The sequence below is a fragment of the Salmo trutta genome, chromosome 19 (assembly GCF_901001165.1).
Source record: "Salmo trutta chromosome 19, fSalTru1.1, whole genome shotgun sequence".
In the NCBI taxonomy this organism is placed as follows: domain Eukaryota; kingdom Metazoa; phylum Chordata; class Actinopteri; order Salmoniformes; family Salmonidae; genus Salmo; species Salmo trutta.
This window is the reverse complement of record NC_042975.1, coordinates 45,485,685-45,507,416: the sequence shown is the minus strand read 5'-3', so window position 1 is coordinate 45,507,416 and position 21,732 is coordinate 45,485,685. Positions and strand designations below refer to the sequence as shown.

General features: G+C 42.2%; 1 protein-coding gene and 1 pseudogene across 1 annotated transcript; both read left to right on the top strand.

The window, feature by feature from the left end:
• Positions 1-10,250: 10,250 nt before the first annotated feature.
• Positions 10,251-12,871, top strand: LOC115154743 (proteasome subunit beta type-6-like). The gene is made up of 6 exons (XM_029701282.1): positions 10,251-10,381; positions 10,872-10,939; positions 11,132-11,263; positions 11,481-11,610; positions 11,706-11,850; positions 12,602-12,871. The coding sequence occupies exons 1-6, from the start codon at positions 10,289-10,291 to the stop codon at positions 12,727-12,729; spliced, it is 696 nt and encodes a 231-aa protein (XP_029557142.1). The 5' UTR covers positions 10,251-10,288; the 3' UTR covers positions 12,730-12,871.
• Positions 12,872-13,069: 198 nt separating this feature from the next.
• LOC115153767 (tumor necrosis factor ligand superfamily member 13-like) lies at positions 13,070-19,845 on the top strand (annotated as a pseudogene).
• Positions 19,846-21,732: the final 1,887 nt, after the last annotated feature.

The window sequence follows — 21,732 nt, the reverse complement described above, 5'->3', positions numbered from 1 at the left end:
TGTAAATACACAGAAGATGAGCGACACCTGGAGGGGGGTGGAGACAAGCACAAGGACAGGTATAACAGATCAGGGCGTGACAAGACAACCTAAAGCGTTGATCTCTCTTGCATTTACCTGTGAGATTTACTCACATTTAGTTCATGAAATAAAATGTGCCATTATAATATCCCATTAGAAACAACATTTAATATGCATTCAAATACAGTTGTGTGAAATACATGCTGCTTCTTCTTCTTCTTCTTCTTCTTCACTGCTCAATTGGGTTTGCAGAATCGTGTATAATAACATAATTGTAAAGTTGTTGTGCGTGGGAGTGCATGACGGTGGCCTTCTGGCATTTCTTGCAAATGAGCAAGTGTCCCCAAACTACAGGGATGAACGCGTGTTCTATTGATAACACTGGACAACTGTCGGCAAGAACCAATCACACAGGGATAGCTCGGCTCAGCGAGCCAATCAACGAGCAGTGCATCTGTGCAATGAGAGGATATAATCTGTTCACTGCTCAGAGATGAGGGTGCAGTCCAAAGTAACCAGATGCATGAATGTAACCTGCTAATATACTAGAGAGCTATCTCAGCTCCAAGAAACTGTCCTTGAATCACACATCCTTTCATAGCTGAAAGGATATAACTTGTGTTACTTTTCCAGGATATAGTTCTGCACAATGACATTTTACATCATATTGTGGAATCTTTTAGCAGGAGAGGAGTTGGGATGATGATGTGTAACTATAGAATGGATATGAATAACAAATAAAGAAGAAATATGCATTGGAGAGTTAGGATTATAAGTAAAGGTCTGCTTTTTTCCAATGCCTTTTTTTGGTGTGCTGCAGAGTGTTTGATGTAGCCTATTGGGTTTTCAGGACCAGTGATTATGTGAGGGTTACACTGGAAGAGCATAGCTGTACTAATTTCAGCACCATGGCCAGATCCCCATCCATCTGCGTATTACGGAAGTAACAAATGTAAAAAAAAATTTTTTTAAAAAAAGTTTAAAGTGCCATAAAATAAATAAAAATAAATAAATAAATAAAACGTAGTGAATTCACAATTCAGATATGGTTCTGCGACCGCTAGGGGGAAATGCAGTTAAATCTAAATCAGGACTGCCCTGGCTACTTACCGGTCGTCACTAGTTACCACAGCCATAAAGCCCGCATGGCCTATTTCTACAATTTCTCTTCAAATGATTTTAAACCTTAACTTAACCACACTGCTAACCTCATGCCTAACCGTAACCTTAAATGATGACCAAAAAGATAATTTTCGTTTTTATGAATTTTTACGATAGGCCTATAGCCAATTTTGACTTTGTGGCCGGGGTAACTAGTGAAAACCCGAGCGCACAGAAAAGTAGCCTGACTTGATACTGTTATTTCAAAACGTCTAAAACCACGAATAGAGAGAGACTGTCAACGAATACAACAAAAAGCTGCTGTTTTTATAAGTGACTTCATGTCAGCACTGTCAATACTTTTTATTCAACACTTTTTTGAATGAGTAGCGAAGTGTATCCAGTTGTGTAAAGTACTTAAGTAAAAATACTTGAAAATACTCATTTGATAGTTTTTGGGGGTACCTGTACTTTACTTTACTATTTATATTTTTTACATCCCTAAAGAAATGTATGTACTTTTTACTGCATACATTTTCCCTGACACCTAAAACTACTCGTTACATTTTGAATGATTAGCAAGACAGGAAAAGAGTCTAATTCCCACACTTATCAAGAGAACATCCCAGGTCATCCCCACTGCCGCTGATCTGTCGGACTCACTAAACACATGCTTCGTTTTTAAATTATGTGTGAGAGTTGGAGCGTGCCCCTGGCTATACAATTTAAAAAACAAGAAAATGGTGCCATCTGGTTTGCTTAATATAAGGAATGTAAAATGGTTTATAATTTTACTTCTAATACTTAAGTATATTTAAGTAATCACATTTACTTTTGATACTTAAGAATATAAAAATATATACTTTTAGACTTTTACTTAAGTAGGATTTTACTGGGTGACTTTCACTTTTATTTGAGTCATTTTCTCGTAAAGGTATTTTTACTTTTACTCAAGTATGACAATTGGGTATTTTTTTCCACCACTAATCAGTGGTTCCCAAACTTTTCCGGTTACTGTAGGCCTACCACCAAAACGGAAGTTTGTATCGATAGGCTTGCGTTGTTATTATTAGCGGCGGTGTCTTTTTTAAAAATCGAGGAATATTTCACTTTCTCTGATCACAGGAGTAACAACATGAATTTGTGTATGAGGCAGAAATAAGGCGCTGTGACTCGAGTTTAGTCATCAACTTTGTGGCTGTGGTGGTAACTAGTGGAAACTCTACCAGACTGCGCTCACCCTCTCAGCAATGGTGGTATTAATGCCGTTTTAGGTTCTCCGTTCTGTGCCTCTCCTCCATGTTCTCAGTAAGTCAGTACGTACTTCATGTCCCACTTCTCACATAAATGTGATGGCTCATGATGTATGACAGCGTGTTCATATACTTCCAACAATTTGTTAACGCCACAGGTATGGCGTTTGAGAGCTCGCGCTTTGTACTAGCAGAGCAATCATTGTACAATTCCTCCATCAGGGGCGTCGCGGTTTTTCGACATGGCATCTCATAGTCTGGTTCTAGATATGGGGAGGGATTCCCAAACTGAACGAACTGAACGCATGCATGCAGGGGAAATGCAAAAAAAAAAAAAGAATCTACAGATGAGTGACCGAATCAGAGAAATCTGTTTGACTGTGATCTTGGCTCAGTTGACATGCAGGTAAGTGAAATCGAACAGCTGATTGAGCTGTCATGTGACCGAATGGTGCAGACAACGCATTCACGGGTCACCATGGTTGAGTTTTGGTTCATAATATGTTCGGTTAGGGATTTGTTTTCGAAACGTTAACAATGTCGTTTTAAACGTTCAAACATTCACACCACTGCTGCGGATACTGAAAATATACACTACTTACTAGTGCTCATAACCCAGACCTTAACCACAAGCTTTGATCCATAACCCTAACATTTGTATAAATCTTAATGGCTGTAAAATCACTACTAACCACTAAGTCTCACTTGACCGCAGTTTTAAACGGACCCTGTCGATCTGAGGGTAATAGGCTAGAAATGGGTAGTTGTTGGGTAAGAAGAGGATGACAGAAAATGTGACAGGCGGCTCACATCTTACTAACATGATTAGACTGTCAGGCACAAACATACAATTTTACAGCCAGAAATATTCTTCACACAACCATATTTTACACCATCTGTGTGTAAAATCCTGTTGTGCAGGACACGCCGGCATTCTGTTGGTCTCTAGTGGGGGAAATGTGTAACTGCAAGGTGACCATTTTTCAAAAGCAGCACATCTGTCACCATCTTTTAGGTCATACAAATACTCTCCTAGTGATGATAAACACCTGGGTTCTGGAATAGAAAAACAACACACACACACCAACAATAGGCCATTCAAAGTGACAACTCTATGCCCAAAATGTAATTTTAAAACAGCCAGTGGATTATCCACAGATGGCAGGAGTAATGAGGTCAGACTGTGCCCCTCTCTGTCTCTCTCCCAAAGCCTGATGTTTTGATTTGTCTCAAGCCACACCCTATGCCCTCCTCTCTCTTATAAGAACATAATCCCATCCCATTTTTCTCAGAATTCATTTGATTATGTGTGTGTGAAATCAGAAAGCTTCCACTACACTAGGAAATCAGATTTAAAACACATTTCTAAGGAAATCTATTCTCATAGTTAACCGAGTGATTGAATCTGAGAAAGTGCACAGGACATAGGTGTTAAAAGGATATGACTATGTTTTGTACCATTAAATATTTGACTATGTATCACTCAATGCAGTGAGAGTGGGGCTACATTCTCTCTTCTTTCTCTCTCTCTCTCCCTCTTGCTCACCTGTATATCATGGCACTGCGTTCAGCCTCACAGTCAGTCAGGGAGATTGCACATTCTCTGAGGTACAATTCCAGTCTGCGTTTCTCCACCAGCCTGTGGGCGGCCTCCAGGATTTGGGTGGCCAGCTCTGACTCACTCCTCTGCTGGGCTCTCCTGGACCCTCTCTTGGCTGTTGTGCCTCCAGCGGATGATGAAGATTTGGGCTTCTTGCTGATGCCATACAGGTCCTCCACCGAAAACTTCCCACCCTTGCCACCGCCACCTCTGCCTCCAGCAAACATGACTGATAAAAGTATTTTGACTGAGGTGAAATTGACTTAGCAGATCTGACTTTCTTACTTGTTGCCTGCAAGTCCTCTTTCTTTTGCATTGATGTGACCAAAAAGTAGACTGGACATGGAATCCTTGATGATACAGATGTGTTATTCATGCAAAGAATAACAACAAAAAGTTAGTACGCAAACCAGTGTCACTGTTACAGATCTGATCCTTCACATGCAAGGTTTATACAAGTAGGATATGATTGAAGACAGAATCAATCCCAAAAAAGTATTCACTGGTCCCGCTTATTCAAAACACCTCTTTTCTGATGTCTTTCGCTCCACGGGGAGTTGAGATGTAGCAGGGTGTTGCGTTCCCTCCTCCAAGAGGCGTACGTAACAATCCAGAATCCAGCTAAATAAATCCTAAAGTGACAACAACATACAAGAGAGATGGACTGATGCACATTGCTGTTTCTGTCCATCTTCAGCAAAATAAGCAATCTGAATCTTTATCTCCCTCTCAGATGAGGGACAGAGGGGGATTTATGTTGAAGACCCACCAGTTTACAGTTGCGCAGATTAGCAGGAGACCCAGATGAAAGCAAAATAAGAGAGGACCAGGAGACAGGGAGACCAAACCCCTCTACTTACACATCAATCAGCTGTAGTCCCATTTTGAGGTCAAATCTTTATCTCCAGCTCTGGAGATTACAGCCATGTCAATAGCAGCTCAGCCAAGGAGTCTAGAGATATGTTCTCTGACCTTTTCCTGGGTCATTGACAACCTCAGATTCTTTCACTAGTGTAAAAAACAGTCAATTTGATTCCAAAATCATTTCAGATATTATCCACCTTGTGAATAGCGGATGTGTTATAACAACCGAGGTTCATGCTCTCCAGCTTCCATTGGCTTCTAAAGCGAAAGGGTGGCTTCCAGCCAGCAGCTGGCACAGGCATCTGACCAGCGGTGAGTGTTATTGGCAGCTGCTGGGCTAGTGTTCTGGCTGAGCCCCAGCCCGCTCTGTTTTTCATACGATCCCTTTAGGAGAGCTCTATGAGAGAACATCTCCTCTCCTCATTGGAGAAAAGCCTCTTATGGGCTCTGCCACTTCATCTCTCACTGCTTAAGTAGGACAGTATAGGACAGGAACATCTGGGCGCATCTGCTATGTAATGAAGTGGGCTCCTCTGTCTGTCCATCTCCCAGAGACGATTGGGGAAGGAGTGAGAGAAAAGAGGAAGAAGATAAAAGAAAGAGACAGATGGAAATAAGTAGAAAGAGAAAAAGGCATGCAACTCATGAACATTCAGAGCAACAACACACAGTAGGACCGCTACGTCCCGAAGAATGGGGCCTTAACCAAATTAGTTTCTGAGAAACCAGACTGTAAGTAATGACAGAAAGTGATGACTCATCTCAATGAGCCTGTCAAGGCTACAGCCCACTGTCCTAGGAGACATTTGTGGATCCATAGTCCGGAGCCCTCGTAGAACGCTCAAGTTTTACAGAACAAATTTCCACAGCAAAACAGCCTGACTTTTACTTCATATATATAGTCTACTATTTTGCTATTCTAAACTAAAGAAAATATGTTTACTCCTAATGTGCATGGAGTTTGAAAAATCCGTTCTCCACCTATGTGGTGACCCAGCAATTGACTGTCAAAGTTGAATCTTGAAGTAGTCACGGTCATAAGGACTCTGGAACTCTGATTGAATACAACGGGAGGTCTGACTGATGACAGCTTTAAGATGCATGAATGAATGAGCGGGCATCAGTACAGATAAACTCATGGATTCCCTGAAAGCTCATTGACTCTCCAAGAACCCATTCAGTTGTTGGAGTGGATTTATCAGTAGGTCTACTTAATCAGTTTGTCTTGTGTAGGGCCATCAGCCTAGTGGAGGCGGCAGTAGGGACTATTTCTATGCTGTGTTACTCCTGGTCTATGCTGTGCTACTCCTGGTTTATGCTGCAGTGTCTTCTAGGAGTGGCGATTATCTGAGATTCATCTTCTCTAAGCACTCTTTTGATTGACTAAAATCCCACTGGCAGCTGGCTTAGGCCAATCTCTCTCTTCCCATTGAAAATGACAGACCCCAAGATTCTCCAATAGCTAGGCACCTTATATATGGTTACTAAGAGTGCGGGAGAGTCAGGGTGTACACATTACTAGGGTGGCCTTTATTCTCATCCAGTACCTCCAGGAGTGCAGTTCAGTACATTTCAGGTGATGTTTCATATGAGTTTGAACACGACTATTATTTTTCCGATAAAAGTAAAAGTAATGTATTCAAATGAAAATGAATAAAATGAATGGTCAGAATAAATGGTCAGGACATTAATGGTCACGTCCATCTTCTGCAGTCAGATTTTCTATTATAGTATTCCCCATCTACACACTGCCCCTACTGAAGCTCACTCAACAAAACGTAGAAGCTGATCGTGGACTACAGGAGACAGCAGAGAGACCACGCCCCCATCCACATCGACGGGGTCGCAGTGGAGGGGGTGAAAAGCTTCAAGTTCCTCTGTGTGCACATCACTGACGACCTGAAATGGTCCCTTCACACAGACTGTTTGGTGAAGAAGGCGCAACAGCGCCTCTTCAACCTCAGGATGATGAAGAAATTCAGCTTGGCCCCCCGAGACAAAGCCTGTTCACCCCGCTACCATCTAGGAGGAGACAGTAGAGGTGCATCACAGCTGGGACCGAGAGACTTATAAACAGCTTCTATCTCCAGGCCATCAGACTGTAAAACAGTTAGCACTAGTCGGCCTCCGCCCAGTACCCTGCCCTGAACCTTAGTCACTGTTACTAGCCGTCTACCACCCGGTACTCTACCCTGCACCTTACCGAGACTGCTTTTCCCTATGTACAGTGAGTCATTGAACACTGGTCACTTTAATAATGTTTACTTACTGTTTTACCCATTTTTAAATGCATATACTGTATTCTATTATTGGCTCATCCTTTATAACTACTGCTGTACACCTTTTCTATTAATATACTGTCTATATTCACCATTTTATATATATATATATATATATATATATATATACAGTGGGGGGAAAAAGTATTTGATCCCCTGCTGATTTTGTACGTTTGCCCACTGACAAAGAAAGGATCAGTCTATAATTTTAATGGTAGGTTTATTTGAACAGTGAGAGACAGAATAACAAGAAAAATCCAGAAAAACGCATGTTAGAAATGTTATAAATTGATTTGCATTTTAATGAGGGAAATAAGTATTTGACCCCCTCTCAATCAGAAAGATTTCTGGCTCCCAGGTGTCTTTTATACGGGTAACGAGCTGAGATTAGGAGCACACTCTTAAAGGGAGTGCTCCTAACCGCAGCTTGTTACCTGTAAAAAAGACACCTGTCCACAGAAGCAATCAATCAATCAGATTCCAAACTCTCCACCATGGCCAAGACCAAAGAGCTCTCCAAGGATGTCAGGGACAAGATTGTAGACCTACACAAGGCTGGAATGGGCTACAAGACCATCGCCAAGCAGCTTGGTGAGAAGGTGACAACATTTGGTGTGATTATTCGCAAATGGAAGAAACACAAAAGAACTGTCAATATCCCTCGGCCTGGGGCTCCATGCAAGATCTCACCTCGTGGAGTTGCAAGGATCATGAGAACAGTGAGGAATCAGCCCAGAACTATACGGGAGGATCTTGTCAATGATCTCAAGGCAGCTGGGACCATAGTCACCAAGAAAACAATTGGTAACACACTACATCGTGAAGGACTGAAATCCTGCAGCGCCCGCAAGGTCCCCCTGCTCAAGAATACATATACATGCCTATCTGAAGTTTGCCAATGAACATCTGAATGACTTAGAGGACAACTGGGTGAAAGTGTTGTGGTCAGATGAGACCAAAATGGAGCTCTTTGACATCAACTCAACTCGCCGTGTTTGGAGGAGGAGGAATGCTGCCTATGACCCCAAGAACACCATCTCCACCGTCAAACATGGAGGTGGAAACATTATGCTTTGGGGGTGTTTTTCTGCTAAGGGGACAGGACAACTTCACCGCATCAAAGGGACGATGGACGGGGCCATGTACCGTCAAATCTTGGGTGAGAACCTCCTTCCCTCAGCCAGGGCATTGAAAATTGGTCGTGGATGGGTATTCCAGCATGACAATGACCCAAAACACACGGCCAAGGCAACAAAGGAGTGGCTCAAGAAGAAGCACATTAAGGTCCTGGAGTGGCCTAGCCAGTCTCCAGACCTTAATCCCATAGAAAATCTGTGGAGGGAGCTGAAGGTTCGAGTTGCCAAACGTCAGCCTCGAAACCTTAATGACTTGGAGATGATCTGCAAAGAGGAGTGGGACAAAATCCCTCCTGAGATGTGTGCAAACCTGGTGGCCAACTACAAGAAACGTCTGACCTCTGATTGCCAACAAGGGTTTTGCCACCAAGTACTAAGTCATGTTTTGCAGAGGGGTCAAATACTTATTTCCCTCATTAAAATGCAAATCATATTATAACATTTTTGACATGCGTTTTTCTGGATTTTTTTGTTGTTATTCTGTCTCTCACTGTTCAAATTAACCTACTATTAAAATGATAGACTGATCATTTCTTTGTAAGTGGGCAAATGTACAAAATCAGCTGGGGATCAAATACTTTTTTCCCCCACTGTAAATATATAAATAAATATAAATTTTATATATATATATATATATATATATATATATATAGTACCAATCAAAAGTTTGGACACATCTACTCATTCAATGGTTTTTCTTTATTTTTTACTAATTTCTACATTGTAGAATAATAGTGAAGACATCAAAACTATGAAATAACACATATGGAATCATGTTCTAACCAAAAAAGTGTTAAACAAATCAAAATATATTTTATATTTGAGATTCTTCAAATAGCCACCCTTTGCCTTATTTTTACTCATCGGCCGTGTCTTTGTGAGACGGTGAACGGAGTAGGTGAACGGTTGATCTCCAAATGTGTGGTTACCACCATGAAGCAGGGAGGAGGAGATGTGATGGTGTGGGGGTGCTTTGCTGGTGACACTGTCAGTGATTTATTTAGAATTCAAGGCACACTTAAACAGCATGGCTACCACAGCAGCAGCGATACGTCATCCAATCTGGTTGCGCTTAGTGGGACTATCATTTGTTTTTCAACAGGACAATGATCCAACACACCTCCAGGCTGTGTAAGGGCTATCAACCAACCTCAACCCAATTGAGATGGTTTGGGATAACCGCAGAGAGAAGGAAAGGCAGCCAACAAATGCCCAGAATATGTGGGAACTCCTTCAAGACTGTTGGAAATCATTCCAGGTGAAGCTGGTTGAGAGAATGCCAAGCGTGTGCAAAGCTGTCATCAAGGCAAAGGGTGGCTACTTTGAAGAATTTCAAATATAAAATATATTTTCATTTGTTTAACACTTTTTTTTGTCTACAACATGATTCCATATGTGTTATTTCATAGTTTTGATGTCTTCACTATTATTCTGCAATGTAGAAAATAGTAAAAAAAAAAAGTTGTGTCCAAACTTTTGACTGGTACTATATATATATATATATATATATATTCCAGACTCTGACATTGCTCATTCTGATATTTCTTTATTTTTACTTTTCCAATTATCTGCGTATTGTTTTGTATTGCTTGGTATTACTGCACTGTTGGCACTAGAAACCCAAGCATTTCGCTGCACCTGTGATAACATCTGCATATCTGTGTATGTGACCAATAAAATTTGATTTGATTTGTTGCAAAGCTTTTGCCCAGTCCCACATGAATCCCACCACATGTTTTAACCACCAACCCAATCAATACCAAAGAGTGCTTCAGTGTTTGAAATATTCTCACAGAATATTATTTTGAAAATTCCCTTCTTATCATGTTATTAAAGCCTAAAATAATAATTGTAGAAAGTCTGGCATTTGGCTTTGTCATAGATAGATACTGATAATGATTGGACTCATCTAGAACCACCACCCCTGGAGTTAATGAACTCATGCAATTCAGAAGGGGGCGATATTCAGCACAACAGAATATGTTCAACTAAACCTGTCCACCAGCAAAGAAGAGCATTATTTAGCTGTCCAAGATGGCTGCGTACATGTCAGCGAGTCGTTCAGAAAATGCTTTTAGTACACATAATTTTGTACCAGAATGGGCACAAGAAGAAGTTAGCACTGGGGTGAGGAAATTGAATATAGCACCGTTCATCTTACATATGTTTAAGGGAGTTGCCCAAGCTGAACGCCAGGCCATTTACGTGGCTAGCTATCTTAGCTAACAATGAGACTGCAGAAGCGCTCGTCTATGTGAAGTTAGTTAGCTAGTTACAGCATTTTACAGATCTTGCCTGGAAACCCGACGTTGAATTGCATTGTCGGGCAGAAATTAGCGTTTGAATCCGGAAAGTTTGCTCTCACGACCACTACAAGCCAGAAGGTTGAATACAATGACATGTTAACGTGCTTTACCGGTTGTCGGTGTGGATGGAATGTGAGACAATACATCCACAGGAAAGTATAATTACATGCAACGTCTGGTTTCCAGGCAATGCTAGATCATATAGTTGCTAGCCAGTTAGCCATTGTTCTCTTCTACATAGCTAATGTCACTGAGATTATTTCCCCCCCATATAAAGCGATAGAGTGCTGATTCTTCATGTCTATTTGCAGACAACCATAATGGCAGTGGAGTTTGATGGAGGGGTTGTGATTGGTGCTGACTCCCGAACAACAACAGGGTAAGTTAATTTGGATCAAGCAGCTAAATGTAGGTCTCTTGCTGGCTTCCTGATCTAGGTAATAGCAATACTAGTTGGCTGACTAATAAGTTGGCCTCTATTCCACAAACATTTTCGTAATGGGCTTTTACAGCCTTGTACAGCCAGTACAGCCTAAAAGTCACCATCCTTCTCTTTTGCATCTCTTTGTAGCGCTTACATTGCCAATCGAGTTACTGACAAGTTGACTCCCATTCACGACCACATCTTCTGCTGCCGCTCTGGGTCGGCAGCAGACACACAGGCTGTTGCTGATATAGTCACCTATCAGCTGGGCTTTCACAGGTAACACCCTAGGGCCTAGGTTGTATGATTTAAATAAAATAAAAATTACCTTTTTTAAAAATAATTGGTTACTTCAAAATTGACAAATACCTCTACACTAAAATAACTCCTCAGGACACAGCAATAGTGTCTCGATACCACTCAAAAATATTGTCTCAAGCGTGTCTGATCCTACATTTATTCACCATTAAATATATCTTCTCTGGACCTGCTGAAGTATTGAGCTGGATGAGCCTCCACTTGTGCAAACGGCAGCCAACCTCTTCAAGCAGACGTGCTACAGATACAGAGAGGAGCTGATGGCTGGCATCATTGTGGCTGGCTGGGACAAAAGAAAGGGTGGACAGGTGAGTTTCCAGCATCTGTATTTGGATCATACACTCTAACCACTCTTCCCCCACTGTCTCAAATAATTGTTATGTGACCCTTCCCTCTTCCCCAGGTGTACACAGTCCCAATGGGAGGGATGATAGTGAGGCAACCAGTGTCAGTAGGGGGTTCTGGTAGCTCCTACATCTATGGCTTCATGGATTCTAACTACAAGCCTGGAATGACCAAGGAAGAGTGCCTTCACTTCTGTACCCAGGGTGAGTAAGGCCAGAGGTTGACAGTCCCGTGTGGTTCAGTTGGTAGAGCATGCAGCGCCAGGGTTGTGGGTTCGATTCCCACGAGGAACCAGTACAAAACAGATATTAAAGTATGCACTCACTACTGCAGGTCTCTCTGGATAAGAGGAGCTGCTAAATGACTCACTACTGTGAGTCTCTCTGGATAAGAGGAGCTACTAAATGACTCACTACTGTGAGTCTCTCTGGATAAGAGGAGCTGCTAAATGATTCACTACTGTGAGTCTCTCTGGATAAGAGGAGCTGCTAAATGATTCACTACTGTGAGTCTCTCTGGATAAGAGGAGCTGCTAAATGACTCACTACTGTGTGTCTCTCTGGATAGGAGGAGCTACTAAAAATGTATAAGTGGGGGGGTAATTCTGGTCCTGGAGAGCCACAGTGTGTGCAGACTTTTGTTCAAGCCCTGCAGTAACAAAGCTGATTGAAATATGCCCTCTAGTGGTGTTCTAAATTGAATACCCTGATTACACGACGAGTTGATTCATTTGAATCAGTTGCGCTTGATCAAATGCCTGCACACACAGCAGCCCCTGTAACCCACCTCTGATCTTCACAATGTCATTCGGTTGTTTCAAATCTCTTCAGCTACTGCTTTTCTAATCTCTGTTAACTCATGAATCATGACCACTGAATTGAAAAAGACTTAATAGTTGAATATGGAATGTGTTGGGGAACAGGCTGTGTTGTTAACGTGTCCCTCTCCATACAGCCCTGGCGCTGGCCATGGAGCGGGACGGTTCTAGTGGAGGAGTGGCCCGTCTGGCAGCCATCACAGAGGAGGGTCTGGAGAGACGGGTTGTTCTGGGAAACCAGCTGCCCAGATTCTCCAACGCCTAGACAAGGAGCGGAGGGAACGACCCCCCCCCACCCCCCCCCCCCCCCCCCCCACACACACTTTCAAGTCCATTCACAGAAGCTTTAAACCATTTTGTAAAGTAAGATCGGGTTGTAATAAAACAAATACTGAAACGTAAATACATTTATCTCATGTCTGTACCCTATTTGATATTATTTCCTGGAAATGAAGTGGAACTTCACACGATATGCTATGAAGGATAACAGGAAGAACGTTTCTTACATGTGATAAAACACGGACTGCACAGATAAAAACAGTACAGTTGGGCAGAGAACTCTCTTGGTGATAGTGGATCAGTAGACTGAGAATTGACCTTGGAGCATGTTTGAGAACGAGTGAGTCAGTAAATGAGTAAGGACTGCAATATACTGGAGGCAAGTGTGTGTGTGTGTGTGTGTTAGAGTAAGAAACGAGAGACTTGAGAGAAAGCGCCCCAGCACACTACAAGGGCATTCATCTGGAATGGAACTAGTTTACTCAGTCCAAGCATGGGGTGTTTTGCCATTTAACCTACAATTTGTCAGAAGAACATTGGAGAGTAGACAAAGATAAAAGGAAAGGTAGCTATGTCTGCACGGATACATTACTGTTTTCACATTAGGCGATGCACTTGCACCCAAAAAAATTGCACATTTCCATGTGTGATCATTGAAGACATATTTCATAGTCCATAGCTAGGTTTTCATCCAATTGGTGACAGATTTTCATGCAAATATTCAAAAACATGTAAAGAAAATATGCTCATTTGCCCGTCAGTGGTATTTCCTCCAAACGTACTTGTTGCTGATAAAAGTCAGTGCGATGTAGTGCAAAAAATATTTTTCTGCTTAAGTTTTCATGTACCGAATAAAAATCGCATTTTCAGCTCTACGGATAGTTTTGCCACAAACTGATGCATTAAGTAGCAAATGTGCTTGCTCTAGCCAATAGCTCGCAGATAGGGAGGTAGGCTAGTCTACATAATGATAGTATTATAGATAAGGGCGAGAATCATGTTATTTGTCAAGCATCGATCATGTCTCCAGAATAAGATTATCTTTATTTATTGGAAAGAAGCATCAAGATCACCGTTCACTTTCACCACCCCGTGAATCATCATCATTTATAGTGGGAGAAACACACACCATATAATTGCGTGACTCCCAAGTTTACTTCTATGTGATGGTTATTATATCAATATTTGAGAATAAAGGTGTTTCCACCACCATTTATAGCATAAATGTTACCGACACAAAAAGATCCCACCATGTTGAACAAACTTATCTATCTGCAATTATTAAGTTGTACTGAAACTACTTGTTTCTATCACGGCTATTTTTTATTTATACGGTATGACTTTACTCGCATAAAAACTGGTTGGAAACGTGGTTATTGATATAAAAAAAATACATGTATTGATCAGATATAATTACAACGTAGATGTAAGGTAATCAAATGAATGGCCTGAATCAAATCCATGGCCTGAATGAGGATGCCATGGCATGCTTCTGTGCATGGCAATCATACACCTTCTACCTGTACTGTAATCTTGTATTGTATTTTACAGTATTGTATTGTACTTATGTATTGTAGTGGTCTTGTGTGGCTGTTAGTAAGAGCATGGCCCAAGCAACACCAGAGTTGTGGGTTCGATTCCCACTGGGGTCACATAGGAAAATGCATGAATTCTCTGTTGGCACTTGGGATAAAAGCACCTGCTACTTAAATGGCATAAACAGTGAGCTACAAAAGTATTGGGACAGTGACACGTTTTCTGTTGTTTTGGCTCTTTACCCCAGCACTTTGGATTTGAAATGATACAGTGACTATGAGTGCAGACTGTCAATTTGGGGGAATTTTCATCCATATCAGATGAACCGTTTAGAAATTACAGCACTTTTTGTAAATAAGAATAGAATATGTTTCTAAACACTTCTACATTAATGTGAATGCTACCATACTTACGGACAGTCCTGAATGAATCGTGATAATGATGAGTGAGAAAGTTACAGACGCACAAATATCATACCCCCAAGACAAGCTAACCTCTCACAATTACAATAACAGGGGAGGTTAGCATTTTATATCATACCCCCAAGACATGCTAACCTCTCACCATTACAATAACAGCGGAGGTTAGCATTTTGGGGGGGTATGATATTTGTGGGGTCTGTAACTTTCATTTTTGAAGAGGGCATGCTGATTCCTCTCCTTTGCCAAGTGAGTTGCTTTAAGTTGTAAGAATTCAGGATGTGTAATTTCAAAAGATAAGCCATTATTTCAAATAATAAGAAGCTTACATTGTGTTGTTGCTCGACAATGTTCAAGTGTTTTCCACACCCTCCGGAGGTCCAAGGTTGTTCAGCTTCAGAGTTCAGAGATTGAGACTGAGCCCAGCCCTCCTCCCCCACAGTCTAGCTCCCTGTCACAGAGCAGAGAAGATTTCTGCCACAGGATTCAAAGTCAACCAAGATGACTCACCACCAACAAGCTCACTCTATTATAAACACGTACAGTATGCAATCAATGTTTGTAAATGCTCCAGTCAAATGCACTCTTACTGATAGAGGTCTGTGTCTGTTGTTTCCTTAATGAAGAAGTGTCTCCTGAGCCCGCCACATCCCACAGCCCTTTTCAGACGCAGAGGTTCTAAAACAAACCCGAAGGACTAGTGAGTAAACCACAGACGATTAGCCTATGACTTAGTAGCCTAAACATATGTTTCACTGGGGCTGTCCTTATGTTTAATTGGTACGACCTCCTATGATTGAGGTAAAGAGTTTGTTTGTTGTTCATTACGTACACACAAGGTCGGCGTGGTCATGGCAGAAGCACCTCCAGCAGGATAGAGAGGTAAAAAAAGGAGGAAGGCTGGGTCTTGGGAAACTAACCTCTCCAGCTGAACTGATGGGCCGGAAGAGGACGGGGAGGACAGGGGAGCAGCGCAGGGCAGCCAGGTGGTGCAAAACAGAGTGGCAGCAGTGATGCAGCACATTGGGGACCTCTGCAGGAGGCAGAGCTCTATTGATCAGCAAGTGTGAATATCCCTTATTCTACTGGGATGTCTTTGCAGAGTCTCTTTGGAGGATTTGAACAAGCATCCCATCTTGCTCCTGGCGCGAATCCGATGATGTCATTTGTCCTGGCAACTGCTGATCGACAAGCCAAGGGGGGTTGGCAAGGCTCTTGTCTGTCCCATAATGAATTCTGCAGAGTAGTAATTGTATTTTTAATATATTTATCCAAAGCAGTTCACATTTTATAAAGGGGAAATAGTTTGTATTGATCAGATTAAGAGTTTGAGGGAAAGGTTTTGTATTGTTACATTACATTTGTTCATATTTTACAGCTTAAAAACGATGTACAACACTTGGACAGTTCATTTTATACCGGATAGCCAGGCAATGAAAAAAAAGTGAGGAAATAAATACAGAAAACTTAACATTTTAATTTGCATTCCAAGTGTGACTAGTATGGTCTTGAACTGGGGAGCTTTATATGAGGAAATATATTAGAGAAAACAAACACTAAAGGATTTGCCTTGGCTGCTGTTTTGACAGCGAGCCCATTCCTCTTGTCTGAGAAGGCTTTCAGTTCTCGAAGGGCTGGCGAGGCAGTTTTTGAGGTAGTGAAGTGGGAGACTTGCGGCCTCAGCCTTCGTCTGAGTCCATCTCTTAAAGGACTTTGACCTTGTTCTGTCAAACCCAGACAACCTGACTAGACATTTATTTCTTTATTTATGTTTGGCTTTCAAGGGGAATATGCTGTGCGGTAAGCCATTTCCCTCGAAAGCCAAGCATATAAATCCATTCATTATAATGTATAGTCCTGCAAACCCACTGAACTATGTTCAGTTATTAAAATCAGTTATTTTTATCAGCAACTTTCCTGTCTTGGTCACTGTCTTTCTCAAAACAAATTGTATTATGCACATTTCATTAAAAAAAAATTGCATGAACCTTTGCTTTAGACTTCAATGTAGGATTGTCCTAATGGAATTATGTAGGCCTACTGTAGTCTATCACTTTGTTTTCACACGTCCTCCAAGTCTCGATATAAGTTATTTTGTAATTATAGAATGCATGAGTCATTGCTTTCCAAATGATGGGATCAATAATTCCTCGAGCCCATTCTGTCATGATGACATCCAGAAAAAGAAAGTAGCCTAACATAACATATAACAGGATCATTACAGCCCTTACAAAGCCTTCATTTACAAGAGACGCCGACCCTTCATCCCCGCAGCAGTTACGATCGCCTGTGTGACATAAAGACAAAACAGTTATACAGTAAATGTACAGTAAATGTTCATGGCACATATCTCCTGTACGCGGTGTCGGTGTTCTTGGCTGCATGATGGTCCTGCAGTCCAACCGCATCAGAGAGATGCAGATGGATCTGCGGGAGCTGCGTCAGTGGACCAGTTTGGCGTGCAGGGGCCTAGAGAATTATCTACGCATGACATCTCGCGCTGCGGGGCAGGTGAGTTCACACATTTAGGCCTACTCCGTAGCTTATGGGCTATAGGAAAAAGAAAACACAACTGTAAAACTTTGCTTGGTTTGTGAAGTATGTTTTTGAGAACTTATGAGAAGTCAATAAATATTCTTAGGCTATACTCACTAGGCTATTTCTGATGTTGAACTAAGAAATCAATCAATATGCTTATTATTAGCCTAATGCTTAAAAAAAATAAGGCCGATTATCCACCACACTTTTCAATGGAGTTGAAGTCTGGAACAAAGGATGACAATTAGGCTAGTTGATTGTTTACCACATATCTGAACCATCTGATTTCTCTGAGGTTCACATCTGACATCACATCTGGCATTTGATACAGATATCTGACTCTCACAGACCTACCAAATGGGATGGAATTAGAGGAAGGAGGGAGCGGTGCACTGGTCAGTCTCTTGTAACACACACACACACACACACACACACACACACACACACACACACACACACACACACACACACACACACACACACACACACACACACACACACACTCACTCACTCACTATGTTGGCACTGACTACAATATTTTCCAACATTCTTTTGTCTCTAACACACACATGTCTCTAACACACATACACTTCATGTTTGTGTTTGTTATCTCAGATGAAGATGATTACACTCTGGTGAAATGGTCTTTAGGACAGAGTCTAGGGGAGGGGCTGTAGGTCTCTGGTGAAATGGTCTTTAGGACAGAGTCTAGGGGAGGGGCTGTAGGTCTCTGGTGAAATGGTCTTTAGGACAGAGTCTAGGGGAGGGGCTGTAGGTCTCTGGTGAAATGGGCTTTAGGACAGAGTCTAGGGGAGGGGCTGTAGGTCTCTGGTGAAATGGTCTTTAGGACAGAGTCTAGGGGAGGGGCTGTAGGTCTCTGGTGAAATGGGCTTTAGGACAGAGTCTAGGGGAGGGGCTGTAGGTCTCTGGTGAAATGGGCTTTAGGACAGAGTCTAGGGGAGGGGCTGTAGGTCTCTGGTGAAATGGGCTTTAGGACAGAGTCTAGGGGAGGGGCTGTAGGTCTCTGGTGAAATGGTCTTTAGGACAGAGTCTAGGGGAGGGGCTGTAGGTCTCTGGTGAAATGGTCTTTAGGACAGAGTCTAGGGGAGGGGCTGTAGGTCTCTGGTGAAATGGGCTTTAGGACAGAGTCTAGGGGAGGGGCTGTAGGTCTCTGGTGAAATGGGCTTTAGGACAGAGTCTAGGGGAGGGGCTGTAGGTCTCTGGTGAAATGGGCTATAGGACAGAGTCTAAGGGAGGGGCTGTAGGTCTCTGGTGAAATGGTCTTTAGGACAGAGTCTAGGGGAGGGGCTGTAGGTCTCTGGAGAAATGGGCTTTAGGACAGAGTCTAGGGGAGGGGCTGTAGGTCTCTGGTGAAATGGGCTTTAGGACAGAGTCTAGGGGAGGGGCTGTAGGTCTCTGGAGAAATGGTCTTTAGGACAGAGTCTAGGGGAGGGGCTGTAGGTCTCTGGAGAAATGGGCTTTAGGACAGAGTCTAGGGGAGGTGCTGTAGGTCTCTGGTGAAATGGGCTTTAGGACAGAGTCTAGGGGAGGGGCTGTAGGTCTCTGGTGAAATGGGCTTTAGGACAGAGTCTAGGGGAGGGGCTGTAGGTCTCTGGTGAAATGGTCTTTAGGACAGAGTCTAGGGGAGGGGCTGTAGGTCTCTGGTGAAATGGGCTTTAGGACAGAGTCTAGGGGAGGGGCTGTAGGTCTCTGGTGAAATGGGCTTTAGGACAGAGTCTAGGGGAGGGGCTGTAGGTCTCTGGTGAAATGGGCTTTAGGACAGAGTCTAGGGGAGGGGCTGTAGGTCTCTGGTGAAATGGGCTTTAGGACAGAGTCTAGGGGAGGGGCTGTAGGTCTCTGGTGAAATGGGCTTTAGGACAGAGTCTAGGGGAGGGGCTGTAGGTCTCTGGTGAAATGGGCTTTAGGACAGAGTCTAGGGGAGGGGCTGTAGGTCTCTGGAGAAATGGGCTTTAGGACAGAGTCTAGGGGAGGGGCTGTAGGTCTCTGGTGAAATGGGCTTTAGGACAGAGTCTAGGGGAGGGGCTGTAGGTCTCTGATGAAATGGGCTTTAGGACAGAGTCTAGGGGAGGGGGGCTGTAGGTCTCTGGAGAAATGGTCACCGTGGTAACTGAAGGGACATACTTCATCTACAGTCAGATAGCCTATTGAAACATAGACATATTGTCATCTCTTGAGAGTATGTCAAGATCCCCTCTATACCATCGCTTTGTTTGTGTACAGGTGCTGTATAGACACCAAATGAACTATGGGTCATGTGATCAAGAAGCGTCTACATGGTATCGAAACCAGCATGATGACGTGCATACAGAGCATGCCCAGCAACATCACTGTGGCCCAAAACACCTGCTACACAGCTGGTGAGTCTTCCCCACCCCAGCCAGTGTGTGTTGCAAACGGAATTCAAATGAATGACTTAGAATACGGAACACAATTACTGCACTACTGCACCCAGTGCTGAAGTTCCTGGTGTTTCTCCCACAGGTGTCCATTACCTGGAGCCAGGATCCACTCTGGAACTCTGCATTCCCAGGAAATCTGCTGGACTCGACCTCAAGCCTCACACCACTTTTCTTGGCACTGAGGGATGATCTAACACAAAACCATTTCCTCCACAACCCTACAATCCATTCCCTCAGTATCTATTACCCAACATGCTGACCTACTGCGCAGTGTTACCTCATATTTTATGAACTCTTATCAATGTAAAATGTCTGCAAGTATTAAGACGCCAGTATTTTCCTCTCAGCGTTCGTGGTAGTATCCCAGGTACAGAAATGTTACCAAATATCACAAAATTGACCAGAAGCCTACTTCAATATTGAAAAGTGCACTGATGTGATGTTTGAATTCCATGATTGAAAATATATAGATATTAAATAATCAAACTAAATATTATACAGTACTACAGTGTACAGAATCATTGTACATTTCCCTCTGTTAAATTCGACTTTCTCAGTTTGTAATCCTTGGAAGACTGATATATGAGCCAACAGGGACCTCTTGTGGTCAATTCATTAGTGACTATGGTACGTTGTAGTCAATGGTTCTGGAACATTTGAGGTGCCGGTACTCAGCTCCGGTGAGCTCCTGCCCAAATCAAGACGGATTATTTCGTCATGTAAATGATTCATGACGTCACTCGCGCAAAACTATAAAAGCTGCGCCAGCCACGCTATCACAAACCGGGAGTTAACCACGCCCTCCTCCTTCCCCCTATCTGCATTGCCTTCTCCTCTCATCCCATGAGATGCATGGATAGATAGCCAATCAGGCTCCAGTCCTACCTACCTACATAACCTATCACCTACCTACCTACCACCTAATCGACATAGCGTGAAATACCGATCATCAAAATGCCCAGAAAACACAGCTCCTCAGCCCGACCAGCCTAGAACCAGGCGTAGAAGGCTTGGGCGTAGCAGCAGTGGTGTAAAGTACTTAAGTAAAAATACTTTAAAGTACTACTTAAGTCGTTTCTTTGTGGTATCTGTACTTTACGTTCCTATTTATATTTGTGACTACTTTTACTTCACTACATCCCTAAAGAAAACAATGTATTTTTTACTCCATACATTTTCCCTGGCACCCAAAAGTACTCATTATATTTTGAATGCTTAGCAGGATAGGAAAATGGTCCAATCCACTGCACTTATCAAGGAAACAAACCTGGTCAACCCTACTGCCTACTGACCTGGCGGACTCACTAAACACAAATGGTTGGTTTGTAAATGATGTCTGAGTGTTGGAGTGTCCCCCAGGCTATCAAAACAAATTAAAAAAACATTGTGCCATCTCATCTGGTTTGCTTAATATAAGTCATTTGAAATTATTTATACTTTTACTTTTGATACTTAAGTATATTTTAGCAATGACATTTACTTTTGATACTTAAGTATATTTTAAAATACTTTTAGAGTTTTACTAAAGTAGTATTTTACTGGGTGACTTTCACTTCTACTTGAGTCATTTTCTATTAAGGTATCTTTTCAAGCATGACAATTGGGTACTTTTCCACCACTGGGCAGAGACATTAGTTGACTAGGTTAAACATGTCACATTAGTCTGTAAATTGCTTTTTGGACTGCAAAACTCATTGGCAAGTCTTCTAAATAAGCATGAGGGCTTTTAATTTTGACAACTTTCTCATGTTATTGTTCAATAGTTATACTATAGTTTTGTTTTAAGGCTATTAGGAATCAATGAGCTAGGCTATTATACACACAAATCATTTAGGGTTAGGATTAGGAATCAATGTGCTAGGCTATTATACACACAAATCATTTAGGGTTAGGATTAGGAATCAATGTGCTAGGCTATTATACACACAAATCATTTAGGGTTAGGATTAGGAATCAATGAGCTAGGCTATTATACACACAAATCATTTAGGGTTAGGATTAGGAATCAATGAGCTAGGCTATTATACACACAAATCATTTAGGATTAGGATTAGGGTTAGGAATTAATGAGCTAAT